The sequence below is a fragment of the Phasianus colchicus genome, chromosome 8 (assembly GCF_987193195.1).
Source record: "Phasianus colchicus chromosome 8, bPhaCol1.hap1.1, whole genome shotgun sequence".
Classification (NCBI taxonomy): Eukaryota; Metazoa; Chordata; class Aves; order Galliformes; family Phasianidae; genus Phasianus; species Phasianus colchicus.
Genome location: NC_143443.1, coordinates 23,811,677 through 23,826,101, shown reverse-complemented (window position 1 = coordinate 23,826,101; position 14,425 = coordinate 23,811,677). Strand labels below are relative to the sequence as shown.

Here is a 14,425-nt window from a genome sequence, read left to right as displayed (position 1 = left end):
GAAAATCATAGCCACCAGTCCAGCAGGCACTTCTTCCCAGCAGCAGAGCTGTGGCCAAGCCAACGTGTGGTAACAAAGGCTATTTGCATGGTTATTTTGTATGACTACTGTTTCATACCCAGGCCTGCTATGCAAGCCCAGAGGCCTCAAAAAAAGCTTTAAAGTCATGAGCCACTGAGATGGAGGGGAGTAAAGAGATAGAACTGCCCTATTAAAGATGACGTTACCTGCTTCAGTAGAGTCAGGGTCAGTTCCGTCCCTCTAGAGCTTCCAGCTTTTGGGCACCCTTCAGTTCTAGTTTGGAGTGGGCCACGAAATCATAGGAAAGCCAACTCCTCCCTCAGAGCACAGGGCAGGGCAGGGGATCAGCTGTTACACATTTGACGAGATGTCTCCAGCAGGGCTGGCCTGTCAGGGTGCTGCAGGGACACCCGCCAGGCTTCTTGCTGTTGGCAGCACTACTCTTGTTTTCCTTCAGCTCGTGTGTGCAAACAGGACCTTTGGTAAGGGCTCAAGAGGAGACACCATGCTCCAGACCAGGCTGAAGGCAGAGTGCAGACAGTAAACGGATCCCGCAAACGTGGGATCAAGACGGTAAGAGTCTGTTCTTGTTATACCATGTGGGTACCAGAAATACAGCAGGTGCCCGGCCTCTGGTCACATCATCACAGCAGACAGCATTGTTCCAAAGCTGCTAATGCTAGTTGCTTACCAGCATAACCTTGATGGAAATCTCAAGACACCCTCCTCTCAGGGGTGCTATTTGTTTTCTCTCCAAATGACAGCAACTCGCTATTTTTAGTGCTCATCTATGTCTGCTTGGCATTTCCCTTGGGTCTTACCCTTGTTTCACACTGCTGATGCCAGCTCCCACGAAGCGTGTATTTGGTGCCAGAGGGGCTGATGCCAAGTCTGCTTGTCCTGATGCCAAAATGGCAGCTGGCTTTATTGCTGAGAAAGGATTTGCCAAAGCTAACGGCACTAGTGCTGGGGAGACTAGCCTTGATTCCAAGATTACTTTCCTTCTTTGCTCTTCTATTGCCTTTAGATTTCATGGAATAATGCTGCTCCAAATGACCCTCTGGGGTCTTAGGAGATGAATTTTTCATCAGGGTCTAAGGCAATTATGCCAGCAGACAGTCTGAACGTATGAGTCTTCAATAAGTAGGATAGGTACAGACATGGAGCAATTATCTGGGATGCAGCACTGCTGCTGCTGGGCCTCACCACGACAGGAACAAGCCCCTGCAGATCACGCAGGGCTTCATCTTTCTCTACCTGCAAATGTGTTTTAAAAGAATCTCTCACAAAAACAGAGAACTGAAGACAAAGAAGGTTATGTGACATTTCATCACCAAGATATGCCTGAAGACAGAAGTCTGGAGCAGGAGAAGAGGGTCAGAGATCAGCTGAATTGCATCACATCAGCATGAGCAGAAAGACAAAACCCAGGAGAGGTCACGGGTCCCTACCTTGTTACCCCCCTTTCAAGTGCCACTCTGCAAAATGCTGCTGCGCAGACACAACCCGGTCCCACACACCAGGTGTAGGTGCAGTGACATGGGAAACACCCACACGGATGCAAGTACATACTATGTGCAATCTGTAATTGCATGTCTACAGAGGCATGCAATTTGAAGGGACGGCATCCCTGCACACTACGAAGCATTTGCCTGTTGACCTCTGCTACTTTTCTTATTAGCCAAAGAAAATTGTTCAGCGATGATTGTCAAACGGGCACCTGATGGCACAGACGTGCTCAGGTCTTTCTTCAGATGTGGTGCAGTTAATTGGCCATTTAACCAACTCTGTGCCTTGTCAGCTTCTCTCATTGCATAAGGCTTTGCTGGGATATATGTCACTTACACAGCCCGGTCAGATCTTTCTAAAGTTCACTGGTGTTTTCAGAGCCTAAGTTTGCCAAAACTTGAACAAATTCACAAAAGTTCCCCTCAAAGTCCCCGCAGTCCTGTTTTCCTCAGCTGTTTTTTTTCTTTTTTATACAATAAAGAAGTTTTTTTTTAATTGAGCTCAAAGAATCAAGTTTCTGTTTCCAGCAGAGCACCATTTCTCCATGGCTCATATCTTTCTGTGAAAAGAAGGGATTTTCTGGGAAGTCCTTCAGGGAAAACAGAGACATCAGCAGGCCTGTTTCCCAGCACCCTGCTATTATGGCTCAATAATGTGACACAAGCAATACCACACAGGTTGTGCCGAGGCAAAGGAATGTCCTCACACTGCCCTATACGTGTGCACTAGTGTGCTTTTCGGCTGTTATCCCCAGACTTGGCACCCAGGCTCTGCAGTAGCACCTCCACCCATCTATCAGTGGATGATGGATCACACATCACGGTACACAGCCACAAACAATGGGTTTAATTGAGGCACAAGGAGGCAGGGAAGGCTTCCCACTGACCAGTAACGAGGCAGCACTGCTGGCTCTCCAAAATAGAGAGCACTAAGGGTTGTGTACATGTATCTTCATACAACCAAAGCAAAGAATAAAAGGAAACCACAAGTTTAGCTATTAAGAAAGCTCAATACCACAAGCATTTAAGAGATCACAGCACAACAGTATTAAAGCCATCGCTTTTAAATCACCAGACAAAACACTAGGAGAGCTATCAGATCTTAACTTCTGATGTTAGAAATTTTTCAGAACATGAAACTTTGGGAAAAAACCACTTCAGAAAGCCTCATCTTAAATACATGCTCATCTTCTCTATCCCAAATTACTGTCTTAAGGAGCTCTCTGAGTGCCTGGAGAAGAAACACAAACTCCTCTCTTTCTTTTGAATTGAGGAATAAACAGAAAACGAGGAATAAATAAACCAACACGGTATATATTTAAGTACAGATTCCAGTCTTCCTGCCATTTCACAGACAGGGGTTATGTCAGGACCTGCAAGCCTAATCTTTCCCCTGCAGTAGCATAGGTTCTATTTGGCTTGTGTTGTCAAACGACAACAACGGCCCCCCAAAACCCTACACACTTTGTTGCTCTGCCAACCACAGTGGAGAGCTTTTGGGATCGCATCAACCAGGAAAGCCCTCAGATAGCATCACCTTCATAAAGCATAGAGCATGTGAATGTGGGTTTCCAGGTACCAACTTGCTTTGATTCAAGCACACAAAGCAAATTCAATGCCTCCCACGATAAGCACCCTTCTGCAGCAACTTCCCTGAGCGTAAAACATGGAGAGTGCCAGGAAGCTGCTCGGGATCTCGGCAGCAGAGCTCTAAGAACAGCCATTGGCTGTACTCGGGGGGTGCCCAGCAGCACTGCTGCCCCCAGGACAGGCGCGTTGCGTAAGGAGCAGGCAGCCTGCAGGAAGCCATGCCCGTGGATCGAGTTTCAGCGCTGACATTACGCAGTTTGCACTTCGCTCAAGCATTGGAAGCACTGGTGGCACCTGCAGTCGCAGCCAGGTTCTCAATCTCCGCCGCATACCTGCAAGCCAGGCAGCGCTGTCATTCCAAGGGCAGACACCTCGGACACCCTGCTGTCCTGCTTCATACCGTCCTCCTATCCGTAGGGTCACTCCTTCGGCATCAGCGAACATTCCCCTAGCGTGCATAAATATGCTTTATTAAACAAAGTTCAATGCTCAGTAATTACAAACTCATTTCAGCTTATGCTCAGAACAAAACACTGACCAGCACAACCTGCCTTAATAGGCATTATCTTATCCCAACTAATTTCCATTAGTGGTTGTTATTCCACTAGCAGATAAGGTGAGCACTCCCTTGGCTGAAGCGGGGCTGGAGGAGGACAGGGTGACCCACAGTGCCAAGCCTCCTCCACACGGCCATCTGGGCCTCTCATGTCAGGGCTGCTCAGAGACGAGATGCAATCCTAGAGGCACCAGGCTGGGAAGGCTTCTCAGGAGTCCCCCCGTCCATCACATTACTCCAGGAAGGACTCAAAATACCTAAAGTACCAATGTTTGCTGTCCTACTCTTCAGAACTGCTTTCAGAAGACATAAGCAGACTTTTTTCAAAGACCATAGGGACCAAATGTTAGTTTTACTTTCTTTTCAATATCCAACTTAAACATCTCTTACAATACAGCATCCAAAACCGTGCACATCACTTAACTAGTAGAGTACAATAACAGACCTGCATAGGACACCTCTACTACAGCATCATAAAAAAATCGTGTGTTTTGCAATAACAGCTGCACTCCTGATGCACCCTGAAGTCTCAGATTCCCTCTGTTTGCCTCTTCCTGCATTTTTTACTGACTTTGGTGCTGGGCTTCACATGATTTCATCTCCCATCTTCAAAAATAAAACAAGCCTTTATCTCAAGTGCTTTATCTCCCAGACTGTTAGCACAGAGCAGAACAGACCTCTCCAAGATCCCATCACTTCCACAGATGACTCCCTCGTATCAATTCCAGTCAGTTAATGAACCCACTGTACCATAATTTAATCCCAAACACAGTTCTCTACTCAGCATACCACAAGCAACACATTCCCTCAGTCATCCTTTAGTGCTCAGTGGCAAAATTCAGCAGCCCCACCATTTTCAACCTTTTTCATTTAAAATTAGATTAATACTTTCATTCCCTTTTTTTCAACAATCTTTAGACTTCATATTTTCAGAACATTTTCTTAAGCCTTGAATATTCCTCATCAGCTGCAACATAATTGTAAGACCAAAAGTAAAGAAGAACAGTAAAGTCTTTATTATCCGTCCAGTTCTGGGAGACTGAACTTAGTAGTTGGTTCTAACATCAGGAAAAAAAAAAAAAGACAATAAAAATTAAGATCCTTTTAAAAATGAGATGTGGTGCAAGAAAAAGATGCAGACTGCTTAAAACATATGCCCCATTTGTGCAGTGAATTCAGCATAAACTAACAACACAACTATCTTTTAAAGTGTCAGCACCCAGCAGACTATTTGTCAAGTCTGACCTCATGCTGAGTTGAGGTCAACATGAGGAAAAATAAGTGACTGTCAAAAACATCCCCAAATTCCTGGGAAATTCGAGCAATGTTTCACTCCAAAAATAATTAAATAAATAAAATTACAAAGCAGTCTTTCATACATGTAGAAGCTCATCAGTGAAATGGAACATGCAAGTCTTGCTGCCACTTCTAGAAGCTCTCACCAAGTCCTTCTGGTCTGTCTTAACTGGATGAGCTGGAGGAAATTTGAATGCACACACATGCCAAGAATGTCCCTTGTGAGCTCCATCCTCAGGTATGGGACATGTCAACTGAGGTCAAGGGTTTGACAGAGAGCCCAGATCTTGCTGAAGTGTGATAACCCACCCAGAGCCTCCTGCCAAGTCTACAAATCCCAGTATTTTACAAAGTAACACGGCAATCTGAAATAAGATCAGTTTCTGAAGGACAAGCTGGTGCTCTGCAAGTTTTCTTTTATTTCAGGCTGTTACCCAAGATTGACCAACCTGCAAGGAACAGCCACTACAGAGACCAAGCATTTGGTAAAGGTAGGAAATGCTCAGAAGACTCTCTTCACAAACACAGGACAGTCCCCACGGCTCCACTTTTACATAGATTCTGCCCAGCATAAAACAGCCACTCATGCACAGAAGACACAGGTTCATTGTAGGCAACAGATCACGTGGTGGAACAGCAATATTAGAAATGCCCTGGTGTCATTCAGAAGGGCCCAAGATCCTCCTCAATAAGTCTTATTGAGAAACAGAAGCAGACTGACTCTTCTCTGTAGTCAACAGCACAGATTGAGACATCCTATCAAGATCTGAACACCTCTGCCAAGTCCTTTACCAACACAGTAAAGGATCAAAATGCATGACTGAAAATGAAAGTTCAAGTAAATTTACCCAATTCATGTCCTAAAGATTTTCTGAATTGTCATCAACATCTGCAGCCAGCCAGCAAAAATATAAAAATCCAACAGCCAAAGGGAAGGGCGTCACCAGTGTATCCCTCTCTACATATAAACACTCTGAGAACTGTATCAAAGTTTGTTTTGTAATAACTTCTTCGTGAGATGGTCGAGCTTTAGTGATCTAGGAAGCTGTGGATAAACCTCAAGAACTGAAAATGTCTTTTGGTGCACTTTCTCATTTCTCCCTGGGGAATCTTGGCTTTCGGAGGAATATTAACATGAAGCATGCAAAACATCTTGTGGACTGTTTATAACCTAATGGCTCCAAATGTAACCTTAAATACCATTCTGTGAAGAGTTACCCACGGTTAGCAATTCGAGCAGGAGAGCACTACAGCCCCCCGAGCAGCCCACCACCACCACTCCTCCATTTGTTTTGTTCAAGCGTTTTCACATAATATAGTTGTTTTATGGTGGTATTAGTGAAACATTGCTCAGAATCAGGCTAGTATAAAACTCAAGATGGCATCATTAACTGGTAGAATCATTCCAAGGACCAGTGTTTAGAAATGTCTGTTCACAGGTACAGCCAAAGCTTCAGTGCTTACTTACAAGGTCCTGCATGGTTGTTTGGGGTTGTTTGTTTGGTTTTTTTTTTTTCCTGTAAAAGAGATTTTGAAAGAAATGCTTCATTAAAAGACAAATGTGAAAATCATCTGGTCCCCATTGGGTGCACTTACTGTAAATCAAGTTACCTTTCTGGAAGCTCAATATGTATGTGCTAAATGAAAGCAAAACACCTCTCATGGCTTCACAATCAGAATTCAAAGAGTAAGAAGATGCAAGAGTTAAGGTTTTCATTGCAGTGTTAGTTTAGTCAATTATACATCCTTAAGCTTAAAAAAAAATGTAAGAAGGAAAGAGTGTTACAATCTGTGAAGTCAATACTTGTGTTAAAAATACTCATGGAAAAAAAAAAAAAAAAAAAAAAGAGCTGTTTGCTTTCCAGAAGCCACTATTTGGTCTTTTCTACTTTTGCAAATTAGTGGAGGCCCTTCCAGAATTATAAATAAAACACTGTAAGCTCCATGCGACTTTCCCATATGTAGTTTTTCAACAGCCAAATGATTTCCCCTCTTCCATCCCCACTGTTTGCATACTAAGGCATTGCCAAGCTTCACTCAAGAATTTGTAAGCCAAATTTGGAAAACCAAGAAAATAAAGATTTTGTCAATATACTGTAATGAGAGAGACAATTCATAGGAAAGGTTAAACTCAGGAAAGGAAAGGTTAAACTCGGAAAGGAAGTAGGACCAAAAAAAGAGAAGTTTTATCATCCATCTACAAGGGATGTCTCTGTGGCAATACAGCAGATGTGGGAAATGGTGGGAATGCTGATTTTACCTTCTCTGGGATTTTAAGAGCAGTATATTTAGCCATCTCACTTCTCCACCTGTTCTGATACACAACACATTCTTCACTCATTGAACAAACAAGTGGACCTAACCCAAAAAGTGGGAGAGTTGGGTTAAGAGAGCATCTCAGTTTTATCCCTTCAGACAACTGGCAGACAGTGTACAGAAGGGATTTTCCAGTCTGTTGCCTTTCTGGTTGCCTTCATTCCCAACACAATGTATGAACATTCAAATACCCAATATCCATACGACTTCCATGCTATGTGTCGCATACAGAAAACATGTGGAGGTGATCTTCAGCGTTCTGAAGGGTGAGATATCAGGCTACATCTACAAGAAGCAACGTGGTAGGGAATTCTGAGCCAGAGGATGCAGCAGGGAAGGCTGAAGAGCACATGCTGGAGCAACAGAAAGGATCCTCTCCTGGAGTTGTAGGTAGAGGACAAAGCACAGAACTTCATCTGAACAGAGCAGCCCAACAAGGAAGACAGGAAAGTCTCCTGTCACATGACATTAAGACTGCCATATTAAACCATGCCTCAAACCAGAAGTCTGACATACGTTCTTCTCAGGACACCAAAGTACCTCTTCTCCCGTTTGAGTTGCAGCACAGCATTTGTTTCTACCGACCTCACTTTTCTCCTTGGAAGACAAACACACCCACGGTACTATCTTGATCAACGCAATCTCAAAACGTCCTTCATGGCATGGAACAGCTCAATAAAGTGGAGCACAGCAGAAGCCTACTCTGAAACAGCTTGAAATTCTTATGTTTGATGTGATCTACATCAAGTCCTACTAATTTCTAAATACCCCTTTGACACCAAGAGTGGAAAAGCCATGGCTTTCCACTTCATTGAGCTTCACTAGTTGTGGTCCACATTCTGTGTCACGGAAGCCTAGCATGAAGACTTGGATCAAGACACTGCACACACATCAAAGCTGTTTAAAACAATGAGAGAAGGTGTTCTCTGCACATCATGAAAAGCAAGAGGATAGATGTTCTGCATTTATTCTCTATAGTCTTGTTCAGTCATGCTGGATGCCTACATGACTCTAAAGTTATGGTTATTTCCTGTTGACAAATACGTTCTGCAATTTACTTCATCTGTTTTCAAAAAAGACAGATCACATTTTTTTAACATTAGGTTTTTTGTTGTTTTTTTTTCCTATAACACCGATTGTAGCTTTTAAATAACACAGAATCAGGACTCCAAATGACTCTTAGTCCATCTTCACATGACGCTGAACTTCATGTCTGGCAAAGCCTCGCTATTTTCTATTATTTTCCCTCAATAACATTTATAATATCAGAAGCGGAGGCAGTGATTAATATTCGTAGATAACGTCTATTATTTCACACAACGCAAAAGATTCAACATGTTTTTTCACGCTAGTTCGGTGTTTGTCTACATACGTATCAGAATTCATACCTAAGTGAAAGATCACAGGTTTCAAAACTGGATATTGCGTGACTCAGTGATTGGTCAATAATGAAGGAAAACAGATACAAAGCTGTAATACCATTTGTGAAAGTTAGAAATTATAGATGACTACCATGTTTTTACGAGCAAACTTCAGAAAATGAGCAGAGCAAATGGGTAACTTCCTTTAATTTATCCCCTTTCCAGAGCAAGGATGGAAAAAGACCATAATGTTCCTTTTAACTCCTCCACAGCAGCAAGGAGACCGAAAGCGTAATTCACCCTGATACTTTTTTGTAAAAGGAGGATTTCATTGTTAACTATAGTAAACACCAGATTTATATTTTCCCTTGCAACTTGCCAATCTTGCCATGACTCAGTTTAAAAAAAAAAGAAAAGAGGTTTCCTTTGCACTTCAGTAGCTCTCCGTTTTTAGTCTCCAGCAAAAAGATGGATGATAATTTATGATTTCTAGTCACGCACCATTTCTGGTTGAAATCACAGCAATAAATAGTGAGAAACGTAAAAGACAGACCAAAGTTGTTCAGTGGTATCCCACTGCAGCTAAGACCAAAGCTTAATAGTGCTTTTATAAAGCAAATCAGCATTAAAAAAAACCCTCCATGCTTCTGAGACACTTCATTGTAACAGAATATTCTAAGAGGAAAGTAATAAATAACTGACCGGTTCTCTGTGAGACAGTCAGGGAAACAGCAGGAATAAGGGGCATCAGGAATGAAAGTGAACCACCTCACAACTTCTCCCCAATTGCCAGGGCTCCATATCGACCTAAGACTGACAGTTCCCTCCCCAATTCTTGCAGAACACAAACATATAAAGACATATTTATAAGACACGCAGCACTGAAAACTCAGTCAAGAAATGCCACAGCGACAGCTCAAGCCCTGTGAGTGATTTGTTTGTTTTTTTTTTTAATGTCACTACATATCTTCTTATTCCCCCCCCCCTCATATTCATACCTTATAAAATACTTTTTGTACCTCAAAACACTGAGGGGAGCCAGCAGTGATTTCCCACAGGCTGCTGCCCAGCACTCTGGGGAGGGGAAGCCAACTCAGATTTCTCAACTCAGGAGCACAAAGAAAGAGAATACTTGTACCGGCTTCAACATCTCTTTTCTTCACATCTGGAGGTCTCTGCTAACAGATTCTAACAATCAGGACACCAGAATTCAGCATCTTCAGCTTCATTCCTGAAGGACTCCAGATACTGATTCCTGATAGGATGCCAATCTGGTCCCTGAAACAAGCCAGAGAGCGTTCAGGAAATGGTCAGGAAAAGGTTGGGAAGCGGGAGGTGGTGGCAAGCAGTTCAGGCTCCTGGCTGCAGGGATTCACAAGGCTTTCTATGTCCCACATATCTAGAAAAGGATTTGCCAACTTCAGAAAAAGGAACCAAAAAGGTGAACTACAACATTGTGGGAAGACACAGGACTGAACTATTTCAGGCTCTCTACAGTTTGGAGAATGTATAGTCCTGTTGAGTTGGTGTAAGTACTACATGTTACCCTAAAGTCTACAATTCCTGACCAGAAATGTTAAATAAAAGACAAGGTTTAGAAGTGAAGCTTCAGACAAAGATTCTCAAACAAATGCTGGAAGAAACAAGGAAAGAACCTACCCAACCACACACCCATTCAACCATCCATCACTCTTCTGAAGAGCAGCTGCCTGGAAGCACTGGGGAAGCACTTTGTCCAAAAATGCTTCTGATAGTATACAAAACCCTCTCGGTCAAATTCTAATATCACTCACACTCTTCAAAGTCTAATTCTTCCTGTACTGCTTTCAAAGACTCTTGCAATTCAAAAGCCATAGGGAAGCTCATTAATAATACCACATTTAACTAATGCATTTGCTTTTCTGGCCAGTGAGGTCACTTCTCTGCATTGCATCCTACACAACGAACCACTACTATTATTTCTAAAGCTCTGACAGCCATATAGATTTACAACCATATACAGAAGCCAAATAGAAGTTTTCGCTATAGAAAAATCTGCTTCTAGTCTTTACTTTCCTCTTGAATCCATAATTCTGAGTAGCAAGCACTGTCTTTAGTTGAAGCAACTACGCATAAATCTGGATGAAAGATGTCAAGAGTACAAAAATATCCATTACCACTTTGGACTAGATTTGAACTGGTGACCGAATGATGTGACACTTGATAGTTCTTTAACAGTCCTATGATCGCAGAGGTTTGCATCAGCAAATACTTAAATCCCAGGAGACGCTACTTCCTGCATAGGAAAATGTTAGATAAATGAAATCTTCAGAAATAAAAGCTTCTAGATGTGTGCAACTCCAAAAAGCAATAAAATTGAAAGACCAGTCACCAGATTCCCATGGGTTTCTGAAAGACCATGTATTACATGTATTCAAGCACACAACTTCATGCCAGAAGTCACAATTAACAAAGTTCAGACTTCATTACAAGACGAGGGATAAACACAGCAAGCCCAAAGAAGTCTCCCTTGTGTGTTTAGAATCTCTCAAAAAAATTCAAGACATTTTGGATTGAAATACACGAACAACTCCACACTGAGTCAGTGATTAAAAATTAATATCAGGACCATCTGCCCATCAACTACATCATACCAAATAAGCAGAGCCAGGCACCTAACATCTATCCAACCAGAGCCATTCAGGCTCTTGCAATCCACGAACCTTGCATCAATACCCTGGAGCTCTGCCAGCAGAGAGGTGCAAGTGCCGGTAAGGTGTGCACGCACCTCACCTGATTTTAAAGACGCGTTGGTTGAAAGCAGCAATCAAGTCTCCACTTGAGGTGAAGCATCCTGTAATGTTTTATTAGGTTGCAAAAATGCCACAGTGGTATACATCTGCTGGAGAGGCAGACAGAGCCAAAAGCACAATTAACAACTCCCATCAGAGGGCACATCCTGTCTCACATTTTTAACGAAGCGCTGCATATGCACAGGTGCTCTGTTTCATTGGAGAGTCTCCACATAAAGAAATTCCCTGATCAATAGCAATGTCTTTCATCTCCCTGATGAAAAGTAACACTGCCTCAAATAGCCACCAGCCCTCCTCCCTGCGCACACAACAAACTCAATCACAATGGTGACCATCACCACAAAAAGGCTCTCGACAAGAAGTACTCATGCAGCTCTCTGCCTGCCTGGGAACTGCAAGCCCCTTCCCTGCATTTGTTTATAAGCTGCAGACATACTTCAGATGCCCTACGCTTGCTCATTCAACCACCCCAGACATACTAGCCAAAAACCTCTTGCCATCCATGTGTAGACAGTCACGTTCTCCAGTTTGTACCCAAGGGGCATGCAATTTAGGGCTTGCCAAGAAAAGCTGCTTATCATTGTTAACTTTAACTATATCCTATATAATTAAAAAAGCTTCAAGAAAATAAAGAAAAACGTAATAAAAATTACAAAGACAGATGCAATAAATCTTCCAAAATCATCAAAAACAATCACAGTAAAAGCTTTGAAGAGTAAAGAACCTGGTTTCATAAACACACTTCTGATTAACCCTTTTGCAGCTTTAGAAAAGATAAGATCTCTGTTGCTGCTGAGCACATCTGCAAGAGCTTGCCAAGGAAAGCATGAGCAAGCAGCTTCAAAGGCAGAATGACGTACCTATGGCAGTAAACCCTAATCCTCACTGTGGAAACCACGCAACTGAAGTTAGTCATAGAAAATGGGATTAGAAATTCTAAAAGAAAACAAGGGGCTGGAGGAATCAGCAGGCATCCCAAAATCATGTTGAAAAACTTGAGCAACTTTTAAATAACAACTGTTCTCAGAGTTGACAAAGAGGGGAGTAAGTCTAACACCTCCCACAGGAAACCTGTAGTTGACAGGGATAAGGACCATCCAGGTCAGCTCAAAACCTTCAACACTGGCCCTGATAGAGGCTTAGAAAGGAGTGAAGGTGCCAGCAAATGCCCCCAGCTGTCACCTCCAGAAGTCCAAGGGCATGAACCTCTAGCAAAAGGGCTTTCTGATTTGCCCACATAAAACATAGCAAGGATCAAAGCAGAATGTGCTTTTGGAGATCAGTGCAGGGACTGAGGTAGAGTTCTAGGAAACTATCCAGGAAGCCTGGCATTCTTCTTCATAATGTTGTGCATCCGAGAATGTTGCAACTGCTCAAATGACCACCTTTGTGAGCGTCACCCACAGCACATGGCAGTAATGCAGAAGTGAAGCCTTGGAGAGAACTGAGGCAGTTCTCCAAGCAGACACAGTTAACGTGACTTCCAGCAGTTCCTCATGTTTCTCACACTGTAACTTCCCAGACAACAGCACTGTCTACTTTCCAAAGCCCAAACCAAATCACAAGTTTACACAGCCCACGTGAAATTCAGGTTTTGAAGAACGTTTTCATTTTAGGACAAGCTGATTTTCTAACTCAAGACAATCTTTGGGGAAAAAAAAAAAAGTCTGCAAGGATGCCTAGAGAGATCCTGAAACAACGATTTGTTTGGAGGAGTTTCCCTGGTCCTCTAATTGCCAGAGAACTTCATTAGCAAGTACCAAGCACTCAATCCTAATCATTTCAATGGATAAAATTAAGAGATCACAAAGACTTGCATCAAGAATAGGAAAGCAGTGGGAGGAACAAAGACAAGCAAAGAGAGAAAAGAATAAAAGAATACCATAAGAAAATAAAGGAAAAAAAGAAAAAAAGGCAGACTGTTGTGATCTTGGTGTTGATGAAATCTGCTCCTGGTTGATACGGAAGATAGCCACAAGGTACTAACCAACACTCTGATAACAGAGAGTATATTCTCCCTTTGATCACCCTCTGGTTTCACTGGAGACCCACAGGGGCTTGTAGAAGTATCAAGTCTTCAAGAGATGAGTATCTAGTCTAGCACACAGACCATGAATGGAAGGAGATGAGAGTTTCCACCCCGCCAGGACTATCACTTGCATTTAATCAAGTCAGAGTGGTCAGATTTCAGTGAGCTTCCTCCACATTCTGCCCAGATATCATGTTTAGGATTTTTCCTCTTTAGAAAACCTGGCTTCAGTGAGATCCGAAATTAAAAGGAAATGTGAAGATGTATTGGGCACCACAGCTTAGGAGCAATTCTTCACGCTGAGCAGAGCACCACAGGGATGTCCAAACTCACTGCAACAGCCAAGCAGCTGCGTTATCTTTCATTTAGAGTTGACATCACCATGCAAGTCTTCTCTCCTTTACAGCCTTACAGGCTTCAGCTGAATCCTGAGAAGGAGAGACCTCACAGCAATGAGAAACCATGTGATAAGACCGGGTAGTTCCCAAACCCAAGGCTGCAGCAACTTGGAGCAAGGCACATGAGTCCAGAGGACTGGGAACTGCTTATCCAGAGTCCCTGCAGCAAAAGGATAAAGAAATTCAAGGGCCACCCCATACAGTCCCTCTGAATCTAAAAGGTAACCAGACCTGCTCAGGGACCCAGAGACACGGCATGAAGGTTCAGCTTCCAGCAGCAGCAGGATCCTGATCAAAGAGCACAGACTCTTTGCTATACTTGGTTAAAAAATTAAAAGCAAGGGAAGTCAGAACATTTCACACTCGGCTCAGTCTCTCAGAAGATGAAAGCAAAGAGGGGATTTTTTTGTTTAAGTATTTGCTTAGAAGTTCAGTAAAAAAAAGTCCCCTTAGCTTCCCTTCTGTGTTTAGGCAGAGACTTTTTCTATATTTCCAGTGTTGCGAAATAGAATGCAGAAGAAAACAAATCTACTTTGCCTACACAGTGGGGAAAAAAAG

General features: G+C 42.8%; 1 protein-coding gene across 6 annotated transcripts in view; it reads right to left on the bottom strand.

Annotated features, from left to right (window-relative positions):
- WBP1L (WW domain binding protein 1 like) overlaps positions 1-14,425 on the bottom strand; it is a 49,708-nt gene that overhangs the window by 25,859 nt on the left and 9,424 nt on the right. For 2 of the 6 annotated variants that reach the window (XM_090145443.1, XM_031597568.2), the window contains one exon: positions 3,452-3,567. The exons of 3 other annotated variants lie outside the window; for them this stretch is intronic. In XM_090145443.1, the coding sequence (XP_090001569.1) occupies positions 3,452-3,517 (66 nt within the window). In that variant the 5' untranslated portion in view covers positions 3,518-3,567. Of the gene's footprint in view, positions 1-3,451; positions 3,568-14,098; positions 14,185-14,425 lie in introns of those variants that run through there. One more of the 6 variants, XM_090145447.1, reaches the window with a different exon arrangement.